General features: G+C 39.8%; 1 protein-coding gene across 1 annotated transcript in view; it reads right to left on the bottom strand.

The window, feature by feature from the left end:
• Positions 1-17,023, bottom strand: part of CRYBG3 (crystallin beta-gamma domain containing 3) — a 115,270-nt gene that overhangs the window by 13,375 nt on the left and 84,872 nt on the right. Inside the window, exons 18-19 of the mRNA XM_007459875.1 lie at positions 3,597-3,736; positions 25-148 (exon numbers count right to left, since the gene is read on the bottom strand). Of these exons, the coding sequence (XP_007459937.1) occupies positions 25-148; positions 3,597-3,736 (264 nt within the window). The remainder of the gene's footprint in view (positions 1-24; positions 149-3,596; positions 3,737-17,023) is intronic.

The raw sequence follows: 17,023 nt of genomic DNA, 5'->3' as shown, positions 1-17,023 counted from the left end.
ATCGTATGGTTCTCTTCTCCTTACCTGCTTCACAGGACGGAGGGAACCAATTGTTTTCCATCCACTGAATGCTGTCCAATTCAGGATCTCATTAGGCTTGAGTAGGATTTGTCTTCCTAAGAAATTGGATCCTTCATAAGCTATCCACCTATATGAGAAGAGGAAAGGAAAAAAATGGGATGCTTACAACAGAAAGCAATCTCTTAACAAAAATACCTCTTACTATACCATATAGGGTTCCTTCTTTAAAACCTCCAGGATTGTAGACTGTTTTTAAGAAAAAACATTGTGTAATTGTATATTTTAACGGAAAAAGCAGGGAGGACTAGGAGAAAGCCCACTGGACTGTGGCTTAGAAGATTTAGATTCATCAGGAATCTGGTTTTCTTACGTCCGAATCAAGGTTCCCTCCAGCTTTAGAATTCTTTGTTCCTTTGATAATACCAAGTTTTTTTCCTAACATTTTAACATTCAGAGATAGACCGTAATTCCTCCCTAATTACCCAGTTAAAAACCACCTGTTTCCTCTCCACTCTTAGGCTCACTGTCCCACGTCCTTCACAGCCTCTCTGGACAGCTCCAGTGACCTCTGCAGACACACCTCCTTCCAAAACAACTCCCAGCAAGGGCTACTTAAAATTATCCAGAGAAATCTGGTCTGAACCCTTACTTCAGGGTCTAGCTCCTTTGCAAATACTTCTCAGGACCCCAGGGGCCTTCAAATCGGGCCAAGTTAAAGTGTGTCAAAGTGTGCAGGGCCTCAAGGTGAGCGTCTGGAGGCTGGAGACTCACTCAGTGGCACACAGTCACGCCCATTCCTTTCCGGATTGGCCTCGGCTGCTTCAGCACCACAATGGCAGGTTGAATGCTTGTGACAGAGGCAGGATAGCCAACAAACTGAAAAGACCACCTGGCCCCTACTGAAAAGGTCTGCTGAGCCCTGCTTGAGGTGGTTATCAAGCTAAGGAGAATAAGCTGGGACTGCCAAGAGGATCTGAAATTCTCAGCAGGACTCCAGGTCATGGCATGTGGTGCTTTCAGAAAGTAGGCATGAAGATGAGGTGGCTGCCTTGCTTGGTTCAGACGAAGCCTCCTGCTCTCCACAGCCAAGATCAGGCTTGGCCAAATTATGAATGGATGAACAAGGCATATGACCTTCCCTCTACCCCTTCTTGTCAACACAATCTAAACCATCAGATTGGTGCAGAGTCAGGACAGCATGACCGTGGAGAGGCTGAGCTACCTCTCCAGCTTTGCAGATTCCTTTTAGACAGGCAGGGATGTCTCAGTTATAAAACCTAGGCAAGGTTTCAATAAACTATACCTCATTATATATTAATCTAATGAACTTCACAGTTGAAAAGCATTAACTTGGCCCCCATTACCACCACAGATCAGAGATGTGGCGTAATACAGGGATTAAACAGAAAACAAAACTTGTCACTGAGGGCAGCTGGCTGTGCATTAAGTGGCATTCTGGGAGCCATCTGTAGCCTAGGAAAACCTTCAGACAGCCTTCACTAGTCCTTGCTCCACGTACCAATTCTCTTTCAGAGAATCCAGAACAGTGAGAGGAGGTACATAATAAACTAAAGAGAAGCAATAAGAATGTTAAGGTAAAATGGCACCAGTTTTCTACAAAAGAGTGAAATCAGCTCGTGAGAAATTTCCAGAAGTGAGTCAATAACTATCAGTTCCACTTAGAAAGGTAAAGAAAAGAAATGTATAAAAAAGCTGTGAGGGACTTCCCTGGTGGTGCAGTGGTTAAGAATCCGCCTGCCAATGCAGGGGACACGGATCCCTGGGTCCCCATTACCACCACAGATCAGAGATGTGGCGTAATACAGGGATTAAACAGAAAACAAAACTTGTCACTGAGGGCAGCTGGCTGTGCATTAAGTGGCATTCTGGGAGCCATCTGTAGCCTAGGAAAACCTTCAGACAGCCTTCACTAGTCCTTGCTCCACGTACCAATTCTCTTTCAGAGAATCCAGAACAGTGAGAGGAGGTACATAATAAACTAAAGAGAAGCAATAAGAATGTTAAGGTAAAATGGCACCAGTTTTCTACAAAAGAGTGAAATCAGCTCGTGAGAAATTTCCAGAAGTGAGTCAATAACTATCAGTTCCACTTAGAAAGGTAAAGAAAAGAAATGTATAAAAAAGCTGTGAGGGACTTCCCTGGTGGTGCAGTGGTTAAGAATCCGCCTGCCAATGCAGGGGACACGGGTTCGATCCCTGGGTCCAGGAAGATCCCACAACTACTGAGCCTGCACACCGAGAGCCCGTGCTCCGCAACAAGAGAAGCTACTGCAATGAGAAGCACGTGCACCGCAAGGAAGAGTGGCCCCCGCTCGCCACAACTAGAAGCCCGCACGCAACAATGGAGACCCAACACAGCCAAAAAGAAATAAATAAATTTATTATTTAAAAAAATGCTGTGAAAGTCCTATATCACAGGGATGTAGAATTCAGTTCAAAGTTAGTTAAGTGGTAAATGATACACTGGAATATAATATAGGGATTATTATGCTTAGAGAGAGTAAGGCAATTTATGTTTAATAAACATCAAACCATGTGAAATGCTTTGCAGAAGCAAGTTTAAACTGCTGTACATGTGAATGATACAGAAACCACTTATTATAATAGTTAACTCAGTGTTCAAATCAGCTTATAGTCTCAGCTTTGTCTTTCATTATCCCCAAGATAGTTTAACAAGGAGAGTTGATTATCACACAATTTCAAAGTCATAAGACATAAAAATAGGCATCTTTATATTAATCATTGAGAGCAATGTGTGTTCTTTCAGATGACTTTTGGTACCTAAACACCAAAGGTACAGGAGGAGGGGCAGGCTTACAGCCACTCTCAGAAATGGCCTGAGATGTAGATTTTCTAGGAAGCATCAGAGCTTCAACTTCAGGGCCCCTCCCTTGCAGGCCACTTACCATTTCTGTTCTGAATAAATTTGCAAGTTCATACCTAATGAAGTTCATACCCATCATTTTTCATTTCTTTTCTTAGAGTCATCTCCCTAGATTGTAAAAGTGCAGGCCCCGCAAGACCTGGATCCACCCTGACTGACATCCTGAATGAACAGCAACGCTGGTAGGTGGGCTGGGTCAGCCAGGACATCCAGCCTGAAAATAACTGCCTTGGCGCAAACATCTCTAGAATAAACAAGATGTCAAATCAAAATACAAAAAAAACCCTATTAGTTTTAGTCACTTGTCATAAGCAGGCAATGGTCTCAACCAGTCAAAGTTGCTGGTTTAATTAGGCTTCTTCTGAAAGGAAAGTGGGCTCAAACCGTTACGGTCATCTGGTCCACCTTCTCTAGGACACATGTTCTGAACACATGGCAGCCCTTCTCTCCCAGCAGGCTCTTCTCCCAGACCACTGCCTGCTACTTCATACTGGACACAGTCCACCGTCTTCTCTTATTTGAGAGAAACTGCTATTATTACATGGAGAGAAAAGAAGGAGTAAGAGTACCATCAGACCAAGTAACGGCAGCTGTGGGGGAATAAAAAGCAACTGTGCAACTCTGTCCTACACGAGTGACTGAAGCAGGCCAAGCCCTCGTCCCATACTTACAGTCCACTTTTTACCCACACAGACTGGGTGTAGAAGTGCAGGTCCTTGTTCAGAACAGAGTTCACAGCCTCTTCTAGATGTAACTCTCTCCCCTCACAATGTTCCAGAGCAAAAAGGCTAATGGAGGGTTCTTCGAAAACCTAACAGCACAGAAAAGAGAAAACATCACCATACACAGTGGCCACACCTCAGTGACATCCCAGTTAGAACGCAGGGTACCCTGGATCCACTGTTTCATATGCAGTTTACTGCTCTACCCTCTAATGGCCTTATAGTCAAAGCTGCAGCGGTGAGACTAGATTCCATAAATAATTTTTATTCAATATTTTTGTAAATTAAAATTGGAGCTTTAAAAAAGGAGTCTCCCTGTCATAATAAAAATGGAGACCTGGTTCCAATCACATATTAAGGTCTGGTTGTGCTGTAATACAGACCACATTTTTGGTCCTGCCAATGCTTTTAGCTGGCCATAGAATAAACATAGAATGGAACAGAACTCTCATTTCCCAGGAGGTCACAGGAGCAGTCACTGAGAACACAAGACTTCTTGGCTCTAGGCTCTTAAGTATTCCCCCAACCCTCACGTCAGACAAGAATAGAATCAACTTTGCTCTTTCTCATTCATTGGTATATACAAGACAACTTAGGCAACTTCTGGGGGATGAGAAATCAAAACAAGTCAACATCCTTATGTTTGGGGCATTACTAACTAGAAGCTAAACTAGAAGAATTGCACAGATATTGGAATGTAATCCAGGGCAGAGAAGGATATGCCCTATGAAAGTACCCAGTGGAAGCCCAGACTCTTTTTGGCAGAAGAATGCAGGAATCAAGGAAGCTTCACAGACACGGTGGTGTAGGAGCTCAGTCTCAAAAGATGCCATGGATCTGGAGAGGCCTACGGAGAATAAAGGGAAGGCACTCTGTGCAAAGAAGGGAGACAGAAAAGCACGGGCCATGTTAGGGAAACAGCAGGTAGACCTATGTAGCTAGAACACAGAGTCCAACAAGAAACAGTGCCGAGCGCTCCCACTGTTTGCTACTGTGTATTGAGTTGCCTGCTTCTCCTTTACACTGACAGGACAGACAGATGTATTGCCAACAGGGAGTCCTTGAAGGCTTTTGGGAAGAGGAGTAGGAAGGGGCTGAACTATGTGTAAGTTGGTACCTGAGAAGCAGAGCACTGGGGACAGGGACTGTGGATGTTCAGAGAACAGTAAATAAACAGTCCAACGACCAGCTCTCACAAGTGACCTGCAGATACACTTGCATAAGAGCAAAATGACTTATCAAAGTGTTATTCCTGGCAGCAGCGTTTGGAATAGCAAAGGATGGAGAATGACTTAAATGTCCATCAGGTGGGCACGGGTTAAGTAAATTGTGGAGGAATTCTATACAACTGTACGAAAGAATGAGATTGTTATGAAAGATCTCTAAGATATGTTCTTTAGTGGCAAAGACAAAGAGTAGTGCAGAAGAGCCTATTTCTTATGCTGCCATTTGTGTAGAGAAGGGAAATTTATGTACACACACACATATATAACATGTGCTTTATACACATTAAAATTTTCCTTAAAAAATCAATATAAAACTACTCCATGGCGAATGTGTCTGTCAGGAAACTAGGATCTGAGAAGATAAAAGGCCCAAGTGGGAGCGAAGTTTTTCACTGCATGCCTTTTGGTTCCTTTTGGATTTTTGAACCATGGAAATATTTATTCAAAAATTTAAATTGGTAATTATTATGCCTATGTTTGCATGTAAATGTGTTTGCACATATTTTTCTTTAAATGGACTTCAGAAAACTTATCTGGCAACAACATGAGTGAAGAAAGAATGCAAGTATCAGTACAGGGGAAGAATCCTCCAGGCCAAAGAAGAACAGTCAGACCTAAAACAGGAAGTGGTGGTGGGCGGGGGGCGCTGGAAGGTTAGGATTGGCGAATGAGGGATGGCCAGAAAACCTATCGCAGTGATGAGAGAGACCAAGTGAGACAAACAGATGGAATGAGAAAGTGAGAAAAAATATGTGCGAGAGTGGGGCTGGGGGCACGGTGGTACACAGGCGACCCGTGAACAACAAGGGTTTGAACTGCACAGATCCAACTGTACAGGGATTTTTTTCAATAAATACGTACTACACAGTCTGAGGTTGGTTGAATCCTTGGATGTGGAACCACGGAAATGGAGGGCCACCAGTAAAGGCACACGCTGATTTTCAACTGTGCGGAGGGTCGGCACCCCTAACCCCCATGTTGTTCAAGAGTCAACACTAATTGTAAGAAAATCTGGAGAGGAAATATGCCCCACAGCTAAGAACTTACATTGAGAACTGGAGGTTTGAAGGTTGAGATAGAGGCAGGATAATCCTAACAGAAATGTCCAATGAACACTGGACCTTCTAATCTGGAGTTCAGAGAGAAGATCGAATGTAGGGATGATAATCTGGGAACTCTCAGAATCTGGGTAATAACTGGAGCCAGTTATGGGTAAGAGAACGGAAATGACAGGAGGACAGAACTGCGCTGACAAACGAAGGGGGTGGTGATGAAAGGCAGGCCTGTGGAGGTGACTGAACTAGGAGAGAGGAGACAAAAGAGGACATATCACAGAAGTAAAGGAGAAAGAAAATTATAAGGAAGAGTTGGCCACAGTATCAAATACTTTTGCGATGTCAAGGAAGAGGGTGACTGCGACGAGGCTGCTTGGGTTTGGCGACCAGGGGGCAGCTGGTAACCAATGAGACAGCTCACTGAGCCACAAGCAGGAGATGAGGGGCAGAATCTAGGCTGAAAGGGCTGAGGAATAAGCGGGAAGAGATTGTAGACAGGGCATACAGGCTATTTTTTAGAGAAGTTTGGTAAAGAGGAGGGAAATCGGCGGCCGGTCCACGTGGCAGGCACGGTGGAAGGTGGCAGCGTAACGGGAAGAATCTGAATGACGCAAGACAAGAGGGGTGGTTCAAGGGAAGAGGGTGGAGGTCCAATCCACTGTCCCATCATTGCAGAACCCCTGACTGGAATCAGTCCATGAGGAAAAGGATCGCTTTGAAAAGGATGAAATATGCTCCCTCTGAAATACAAGGAAAGATAGAGAAAGGATACCGAGAAATTTCCAGGTTTCTAAAATAGGTAAAACGTGTTGTAATTTTCTCTTTATGTTATGTGGCAAAGGTTGCCTGTGGATCACGGAAGGTGAGAAGCACTGTCCAACGGAACTTTCCGCAGCGATAGCAATATTGTATATCCGTATATTCAGTATGGTAGCTGCTAGCCACACGTGGCCATTGAGCATTTGAAATGTGGCTCGTGTGACCAAAGTGAATTTGTTTTATTTAATTTTAATTAAAAAAACTACACGTGGCTAGTGCTATGGTATCAGATAGTGCAGATTGAGGGGTTAGAGGATGCTGGAAAGGAAGGTAAGCGTCACTGTGTGCAGTGAGACAGTAAGCTAAGCATAAAAAAACTGCCCGGGAGCACTGATTTTCCTTCAGTAAACAACATAAAACTGGGTCAGGAATGGAAATTCATCTCAAGTCACTGAGTTCCTGAGTGACTGCAGACAAGACCAGGCTTCTCTTCTGCTATCCGCAAAATAAAAATTGGAAGCATCCCAACATTTATAGAAGAAATGTCCTTATAGGAGGGTCCAGAACAGCAGTAGTTTAGAAATGCAGCCAATAGCAGGCTCTAAATTACCCACTAAAACTGGTGACTGAAAATTAGTGGACAGTCAAAATCCACAGATAAGCCCCTGACTTTATTGCTGGACTTTTCCCAACATTCTCACCCTTAAGCTAATGAAGAACCATTTCAGCTTACCTCTACTTGTTGAGTTACGAATTAGTAAGGAAGGGCAGACAGGCAAGGAGCCTGGACTGGGCATGATCAACCACCAGCAACACACTCCTCAGAAAGTTTGCTGTGGTAAGAGTGGCACGTACATTACAGGCATTTGACGCTGACGTGAGGTAACTGTTTTATATTCCACAGGGAAAAATTAAAATCTTATGTGAGGATATAACTTAAATGCTAAGTGATATTCTAAGAAAATAGGTCCTGTGTACACTTTTCACCTTCCTTTTGTGGAATGACCACAAAGGTGTTTTTTATTTTTTTCAAAGGCATTTTTTAAAAGACTACCATTATCACTCAAATTGCACCAAATTCACTCCCCATTTCAAAGACAATCTAGCAATTCTGTACCTAGAAATTTATCTTACGATAACAGTGCAAAATCTGATGGAGGGGATCTCAAAAATTGTTTTAAAAAATGATCATGCAGGAAGATTGAGAAAAAAATTGCAGAAAATGACTGCAGATATTTTTACAAGTTTACATAAATCAGTAAGGATCCTCTAAGAGACCCAGTACATAAATGGGCAAAGAACACAAACCAACAGCATTAACCAAGGAGGAAATATGACTAACAGGGATGGACAAACCTCCCTCCTTTCCATTAACAACAACGAGGTATCATCATGTGGTCCCATCTATCAAACTTTTCATTTGCGAACATCTATTGTTTCTAAGCTTAAAGTCATTCCCTCTTTAGAGGTTTGAGATATATATTTAACTTGACTTTTCTCTATTTAAATTATTTTTACTTAAATGGTCTTAATTTATAAATACACAGTTGATCCTTGAACAACATGGGTTTGAACTGTGAAGATCCACCTGAACGTGGATTTTTTTCCAATAAATTTAGTATCTGTATTTTCATTTTACAGTTCTTTAAATTAACTAAGTGTTGGGGAAAGTTTGTGTTCATTAGAGATCACAATATATGGAATCAAAAGAACTGGGTTCGAGTCCTGATTCTATCCAAATTGTTTCACCTTCCTGCCCTTGGGTGAGACATTTATCAATTCCTTTGTCTTGAGGCAGAAATAGCAGTACGTAGATTTTCCACTGCCTATAAGGGGTGGAGATGGGGAGGTTAGCACCCCTAAACCCCTGTGTTGTTCAATGGTCAACTGTACTTAAATTCATAAATGTACTCGATTTATAAATGTACCTAAAGGTTAGGAAGATTAGGAAGGCAATCATTCAGAAATAAAGAGCACTGAAGAACTATGTTAAAATCTTATTTTTCTGATACGTTTTCCAAATATGAAAGTAGGAAGAGTATATATACACTATTAACAGTCTTTAAAACTGAAGATGACAGAGTAATCTGAACTTTCCAAGGACAAGAGAAACCACCAGAATTTAATTACAATTTGAGCTCTACAAATCTCTTGGCCTCAGTCCATGCTAACTTAGAAGACAGCCAACCATTTGGGGCCACAGGCTCTTCTTAGGTGTCGGCAGGAACAGGACATTCCTGCCGGGTGAAGTCTAAGCCATGCAAAGAGGATACAGCCTCTAAAAGGAGGCTGTGGTTAAGAAAGGAAAAGAATACTTAAACTGTATAAATGAAAAGAAAACTTATCACTCCATCAACTAAAATAATATTTTAAATGACAGTAATAGTAAGAACTAACATACATGACACTTAATATGTGCTGGGCATCATATATACATACACACACACAAACTATATAGAAGGGATTGTGAATGGATGGATATATATATGTATATATACATATGTGTATATATACATATACATATATCCCAATTTTTTTTAACCTAATTCATTTGGCAACAAAATCTGATCTGAATAAGTAGAAAACTATTTATAATATTTATCCAACTTGTGTAGCCATGATTATATTTTGCTACAGCAACAGAAATGTGTTTAATTATGGGGTGTTGCCCAGAACCTTTCTGGGGTTATTGTCTTATATGCTATCTATGAACCATATTACTGTTTAAAATATGAAAAATTCCAAATCCCCAAATACATTCATGTTAGGAATTGTAGAACTGTATTCACTCCTTTAACCCATGCAACTTTCCTTTGACATGGGTACCATTATTATCCCCACTTTACAGATGAAGAATGAAGGCACAGGTCACATACAGTAAATAAAAGAGCTGGCATTGGGCTTCCCTGGTGGCGCAGTGGTTGAGAATCTGCCTGCTCTTGCCGGGGACACGGGTTCGAGCCCTGGTCTGGGAGGATCCCACATGCCGCGGGGCAACTGGGCCCGTGAGCCACAACTACTGAGCCTGCGCATCTGGAGCCTGTGCTCCACAACAAGAGAGGCCGCGAGAGTGAGAGGCCTGCGCACCGCGATGAAGAGTGGCCCCCGCTTGCCACAACTAGAGAAAGCCCTCGCACAGAAACGAAGACCCAACACAGCCCAAAATAAATAAATAAATAAATTTATATATATAAAAAAAAAGAGCTGGCATTTGAAACTAGACAGAATGGACTCAGAGGCTGTCTTCTTAACCCCTCCACTATAGTTCTAAAATGTTCTAAGTAATTTTAACATGCAGAATAGTTTTGATTGGCATGTGGGACATTATCGGAAGCAGTTGACTTCATATTGCTCATCTGGGTAATATCTGTGACCCCATTCTTACCTATATCCCATCAACTTAGCAAGTGTGTCCACCATCTAAATTTGAGGCTCTGAGACCTGGGTACAGGTACTCTGCTAGAAGGATTACATTTATATCAACACATCTTCAATATATATTGGATAAAATGTTTAAATCTAACTACTAATTTTGGACATTTCTTAAAACTATACAGACTTGAATATGAGCTTGAATAGTATTTAACGATGGGGGTGAATTAGTTTCCCTAATCATCAATTGCCATGAGTTTGCAAGATGGTAAAGAGAAAATAAGTACTTTATACTTTTCATTATTTTTTTTATCCACATAGCAAGTCTTTGAGGTGGAATGAAGTCTGTCAAATGGTCTTTTCCTAATTTTAAAGACAAAGCAAATACTGAACTATATTGGTCAGCTCAGTGTCAACATGAGACCAAGACTTCAGTCTTTCACTCCAGGGAGTACATAAACTATAACTTGAAAGCACATAGTCAAAAGATTTTTGAAATGGAAATATGTTGGGGTCCTAGAAGCATGGTTTGTGTAATCACACAGAATATCTCTAGTTAGCGTCTGTGTTAGACTAAAAGGGGGGAGTTGGCAGGGGGTGGGAGAGAGACCTCTGACAAAAACATAATGAAAGGGAACATCCCGTTCAAAGACCACATTTATTGGAGAAAAAGAGGCCATTCTGGAAGTGAGAACAGAGGTGAAAATTACTTGGACAGTTTATTGACTATTAATACTAAAAACAAAGCATCTGATAAAATTTTGCCTCACTTCTCATTGCTTAGAAGAAAGAAGAAATTATTCAATTTAGCAAACATTTCTGAATTTTTCTTGCACGCCAGGTAATTTGCCAAGTGCCTGGGATACTTAAAACAAGTTCAAACGCTGAGATGGAAGGAAGCTCTTGAGCTCTGACCTCTAACAGGAAGTGTCCAAAACTTCCTTTCATGGTATACAAAGCCCTTCACGTTCTGATCTCCAAAGGGCTTTGCAGCCTCATCTGTCAGAGTAACAAAGTTAGCTATCATCTCTACTGCTTTTCAGCACTTTACATCCTTATCTGCCTTAACCAGATCTTCACTCTTCCAGGTATTTCCAGTTGCCAAGTCTTTCCCTTTGGGCAATAAACATGCTCATTTATTTACATACAAAAAACCCCACAAAAAACCATACAGAACTGTATATTAGCAGTGTATAGTTCTTTGAGTTTCAAATCACTGCTTGTATGGAAAAGGTGTTGATATTACCTTAGGATTATGTTAGTTGGTTAGACTCTAAATATAACATGTTATTTTATTTTAAAAATATCTAGCAAACAGCCACTAAGAACAGCCATATCTGTACAGCCCAACAATATCACTTCACCCTAATCTTTGCTAAAAAACTAAGAACAACTAAACTGAATTCAAGGAGAGTAACCATAATGTGCACCTCAAATACCATTCCAATCCAGAGAAATACCAAACAGTGTGCTGGCAAAAACGTATCTGCAGTGATGAAAATTTAATAGAAGGCTCATAAATCTCTAATGAGACTCTAATCCAGAATCTTCTAAGTTTGGCACATTTAAAACAAAATCACATAAATACTTTCAGTCTTATCAAATCTTGATGTTGCACAACAAATATGAATTCTTGTCTATGAGCTATTATAAAATTATTGAGTGTTTTCATGTGCTAAAGGCTTCACATGCACTAGCTCATGTAATCCTCATTTTATTCGATGAGAAAGTTGAGGCATAGAGTGGTCAGAAACATGCCCAGGGTCACTCAGCTAACAAGCAATGGTCTGTCAGACTCTCAAACCAAAGTCTTCTCCAGTGAACTATAAGGCCCCTCATAAAAACCTCTTTCACTTGGCTTAGAAAATCAGTTTCATCACAGGCCTACCTTTCTAACTGGTCTTCTTCCTTAAAAAAAAAAAAAGTTATAATACATTTCAAAAAGAATAAATAATATCTAGACGATCATGTATCCAGCACCCAGAAGTAATACATTTGAATTTTACTATATTTATATCAAATTGTATAAACAAGTAAAAACATAACATGTACAGATGAATTTTAATTTTCCCCCCTCCCTAGAAGTAACCACTATGCTGAAGTTGTGAATCTTTATACATCCTTTGTTTTTAAATTTCACAGAAATATATCTTACTGTAACATCCTTAGTAACACATGAATCTCACTTAATATATTATATTTCCTTTTATGACTGTGCTGTACTATAGTTTGTCTCATCCATCAATGCTGCAACAAACAGCCTTATTTTTCCCTCATAGCAACTGATACTCCTTCCACTAGCTTTGTACGAATAATCCCACTTCTGTGCCACTAAACTAAACTTTGGTGTTGTCAGATCTTCCAATGTTTGTATCTAAAGTCAGGTAATGCTACCTAATTACTATTTTATTGATAATTTGCATTTACTGGATCACTAGTGAGGTTTAACATCCTTTGTATGTTCTTAGCCATTTTCTCACATTTATGAACTGGCTATTCATAGTCTCTGCTGATTTTTAAAATAGGTTTTTCTTTTTTTTTTTTTCAATTGATTTGAAAGAGTTCTTTTTATATTCTATACGTTAAACCTCTGTAGCTTATAAGGGCTGAAAATATATTCTCTAGTCTGTGGCTTGCTGTGGTAGGCTCAATAATTAATGTTCCCCCACCACCATCCAAAAAGAGGTCTACATCCTAATCCTGGAACCTATGAATACGTTAGCTGATATAGTGGAAGGGACTTTGCAAATGTGATTAAGAGTTAAGAATCTAGAGATGGGGGTATTCGTCTGGATTATCCAGATAGACCTAATATAATCACATAGGTCCCTATAAGAGGGTCAGAGACAGAGGATAGAGAACAGAAATTGAAGTGATAAACTCTGAAGATGGAAGAGGGCCATAAGCCAAGGAATGCTGGGCACCTGTACAAGCTGGAAAAGTTAAAGAATCAGATTCGCCCCTAGTGCCTCCCAGAAGGTATGCAGTCTTGCCGACCCCGTAATTTTACCCCAGTAAGACCTATTTTAGACTTCTGACCTCCAGAACTGCAAGATCATTTCTGTTGTTTTCAGCACTAAATTTGTGGTAACTTGTTACAGCAGCAACAGGAAACTGATACGCTTGCCTTTTACTACTGACTTGTATGTTTTGCGTTTAAATCCATCCTACTCCAATATCATTAGCATAGTCTTCCATATTTTCTTCTGTTTTTTTCTTCCAGTTTTATTGACACATAATTGACACACAGCACTGTACAGGTTTAAGGTGTAAAGCACAATGATTTGACCTACATACATTGTGAAATGAGGACCACAGTAAGTTTAGTGAGCACTCGTCATCTCATATAGATACAAAATGAAATTGGAAAAAATTGTTTTTCCTTGTGATGAGAACTCTTAGGATTGACTTTCTTAACAACTTTCATATATAACATATAGCAGTGTTAATTCTATTTATCATATTACAAATTACATCTTTAGTATTTATTTATCTTATAACTAGAAGTCTGCATCTTTTGACTAACTGCCATCCAATTCCCCCTCTGCCACCCCCCACCCCGTTAACCACAAATCTGACCTTTTTTTTTTTTGACCTCTTTTTCTATGAGTTTGTTTGTCTGTTTGTTTTTGAAGTATAATTGACCTACAACACCATGTTAGTTCCTGGTGCACAATACAGTGGTTCAATATTTCTATACATTTCAAAACAATCAACGTGAAGTCGAGTTGTCATCTGTCACCTTACAAAGATATTACGTAATTACTAACCATATGCCCGGCACACTGTACATTTCATTCAGGTTTGTTTTTCATATTTAGGTTGCCATTAATCCATCTGGAGTTTATTTTTGGTGTTTGGAATAAAGCAAGATTCAAATGGTATCTTTTTCCATGTAAAGGGCCAACTGTCTTTCATAATAGCCCCACTGAAATGCTATTTCTGTCACCTTCCAAATTCCATTATTCATGTAGGTCAGTTTCTATGCTCTCCTATCCCACTCTTCTATTGGTCTCTCCTTGCACCAATACTCACTACCTTAATTATTACTGATGAATAATGCAATATCTATATTTGGTAGGACAAGTGATCCTGCCTATTGTTCTTAAAAATAATCTTGGCTATTTTGAACCCCTATCTTTGCCAAATTAATTTTAGAAGGAGCTCATCATGTTTTACCACCACCCCTGCAAAAGACAAAAGATTCTGTAAGCATTCTGCCTGAAATTTTATTAATTTGGGGAAGACCAAAATATTTACAATATTGAGTCTTTTCATCTATAAAATCTCTCTCCATCTTTTATGTCCTTCAAGAAAGTTTTTACAATTTTCCTCATAAAGAACTTACTTGCATTATGTTAGATTTATTTCTAAGTATCCTATATTTTATTGCTATTTATCTTGTAATCGGCAACTTTTAAAGATTTCATATTAATCCTAATAACTTGCCTGTGGATATTCTTGACAATTTTGTTTCTCCCTTTATACCTTTTGTGGTTTTAATCTTATTAAAGTGCCTAGGACTCCAAAATAATGTTGAATAGAAGTGGTGATAGTAGAGACCATTGTCTTCTGCCTGAATTTAAAAGGAAATGCTTCAGATATCTCACTTGGAAGTATGATGTTTACTGTAGGTTTTTGTTGGCCTTCATGTTCAAAATGTACACAGTAGTTACCGCTGTTAACTATATATGAGTTCATCTGAAAATTTAAAAGTAACCAAACTCCTCTACAATTTAAAAAGTCATTGCTTCCTTTCATCTGTGGCTGGATTTACAGTCTATTTATAGCTGTACCCCTCCCTTATTCATTACTCTTGCACAGAATGAATTATTGCCTTGCCAATTCTTATTCTACCTTTTAAGACCATTTATGTCATCACAGTCATAAATTTCACTTGAACTTTTTCTACAATCTCTTGTTACAATGTTTCTTTTGCTTTGCCTGCTTATAGCTACCAGGATTGGATTATACTTCAAAGGAGGCCAACTTCCATGCCCAGCCACTATGGAGACACTAAAGAAGTAATGAGAAGACTGCTGCTCCCATGGAAATGCAACAAAAGCAGGTTACCCCACACACTACTAGACCAATGCTTAAAAAACATTTTACTTAATGTTCCCAACTCACCTCTAGCCCCTCACCAACTGTTCTGGGGACTGTTATTTGGCATAACTTTATTGAAAGCTAACATACCATTTTATTCCTCAGACCATGTGAGGCCTAAGACTGGACACATTGCTTTTCACGTCCAATTAGAAATATGCCCAGGATACTTATTCTGTTGAAGTGGAGGCTATCGAAGATGTAAAAATACCTGTTCTAACAGTTTCTTTACAGACGAGTTAACTGAGGTCAAAATAAATTAGGTGATTTGTACAAGGTCACACTAGTGAAAAGCAGAACTGTAAACTATGCTCGCAGCTCCTTTCACTATAAAATGACTGCAAATTATGCATCCATGGACCTCTAGAATGTAAAATATGTCTGCACAGATAGAAATCAGCCTGGAGCAAACTGTTGTTTGCAAGACATACTGATCTTGTATGAAGATGGAGTGTTAGGACTCCTCAATATTATACCATTATGACATTTTAGCACTAAAAGTCACAGCATGTCTGGGAATGCCAACTACAAGCAACACCCTCATAATTCTGCAGTTTTAACTAATAAAAGCAAAAATTAAAAAAACTTAGCTCATATATATGTAAAGTTAACTCAACTGGACGTAACATTTCCCACAATGAATCCAGAATCACACTGGATTGTGGCATAGGCAGTAGTATTAACCAATCTATAGAAAAAGGCATATCAGTTCCTAAGTGGGAACACAGTAAGGGGACAGGGGCTGTGAAAGTAATCAGAGAAGCAGGATAGATACAGTGTGTCTAGAATTTTCCAAGGAAAGGAGACACAGAATCTGGAGAATGCAAACAACTGGGGAGGTGGGGTGGTGGAGTCTCTTTTGTGGGTGATATTAGCCTAGGTAAACTACTCAAGACATCTACCTAATTTTATCCAAATCTTAAAATGTCTGATGACTAATTCCATTTCCTGGGTTCTTCCAGAGAGGCAGAAAAATGCCCAGGACAGAATTCTCAGGTATTCTAGTCACTAGAATCCACCTACTACAAATTACCAGGTTGGCCTTCCGGTTTACCTATCAATCTCCTAGGTCTGATCAGCTCAGGGTTTCAGGGCCACCAGGGTGAAGCATGGTTGACTTCACCAAGGAAATGTTACCTGTTGAGGCTGCCTCCTGGTCAGCTTGCAGATCTCTACTGGGATGCCCAACGTCACCTCATATTCCTTCCATTTCACCACCAAACCTACTGCCTAAACATGGCTTCAACAAAGACCTTTCAGAGATTCAAAACATACCTGGTAAAGGCATTAAGAAAACTTATATGCTCTCCTTACATAAGGTGAATACACTCTTTAATCAGTTCTTGAAGTGAAAAGGCTATAACTCTCAAATCCTTTCCAAGAGGCACCTTCATCTACACTGCCTGGATTCCACAGGACCGAACCAGGGACATGCAACTGCATAGTTCAACTTATGTAGAGATGTTTCTTTTCTCTGTCTGTATTTTTACCCCTAACTTTAACTATTTATTTTTGACTTCATGAATGTGGAAGAAATGTAACTCCTCAAACAAAAATAGTAATACCATTCATTTGGAGCACCTAAGTATCTGTCTGTTAGTTTGACCACTAAAAATTGCTAAAAAGTTCCCTTCCCAGTAAATGCAGACTACTTTCCCATGCCTTTTTCAGCCTTATCAATACTTGGAGAGACTAACCAAAACACATTCTTTTTTTTTTTTTTTCCCCAAATCCAGTTTTCCTCCAATAGACAGGAAGCCTCAGTAACCACTTAGTCTTTCCAAGTTGGTGTCTAAAGGCCACTAAGAGAGACCAAGTCTCTATTTTTATTCTTGTTCCTCAGCCAAGATTCTATTTT

Source organism: Lipotes vexillifer, unplaced genomic scaffold, assembly GCF_000442215.2.
Source record: "Lipotes vexillifer unplaced genomic scaffold, Lipotes_vexillifer_v1.1 scaffold448, whole genome shotgun sequence".
Lineage (NCBI taxonomy): Eukaryota > Metazoa > Chordata > Mammalia > Artiodactyla > Lipotidae > Lipotes > Lipotes vexillifer.
Note: the sequence above shows the minus strand (reverse complement) of the source record. Positions and strands in the feature narration are given on the sequence as shown.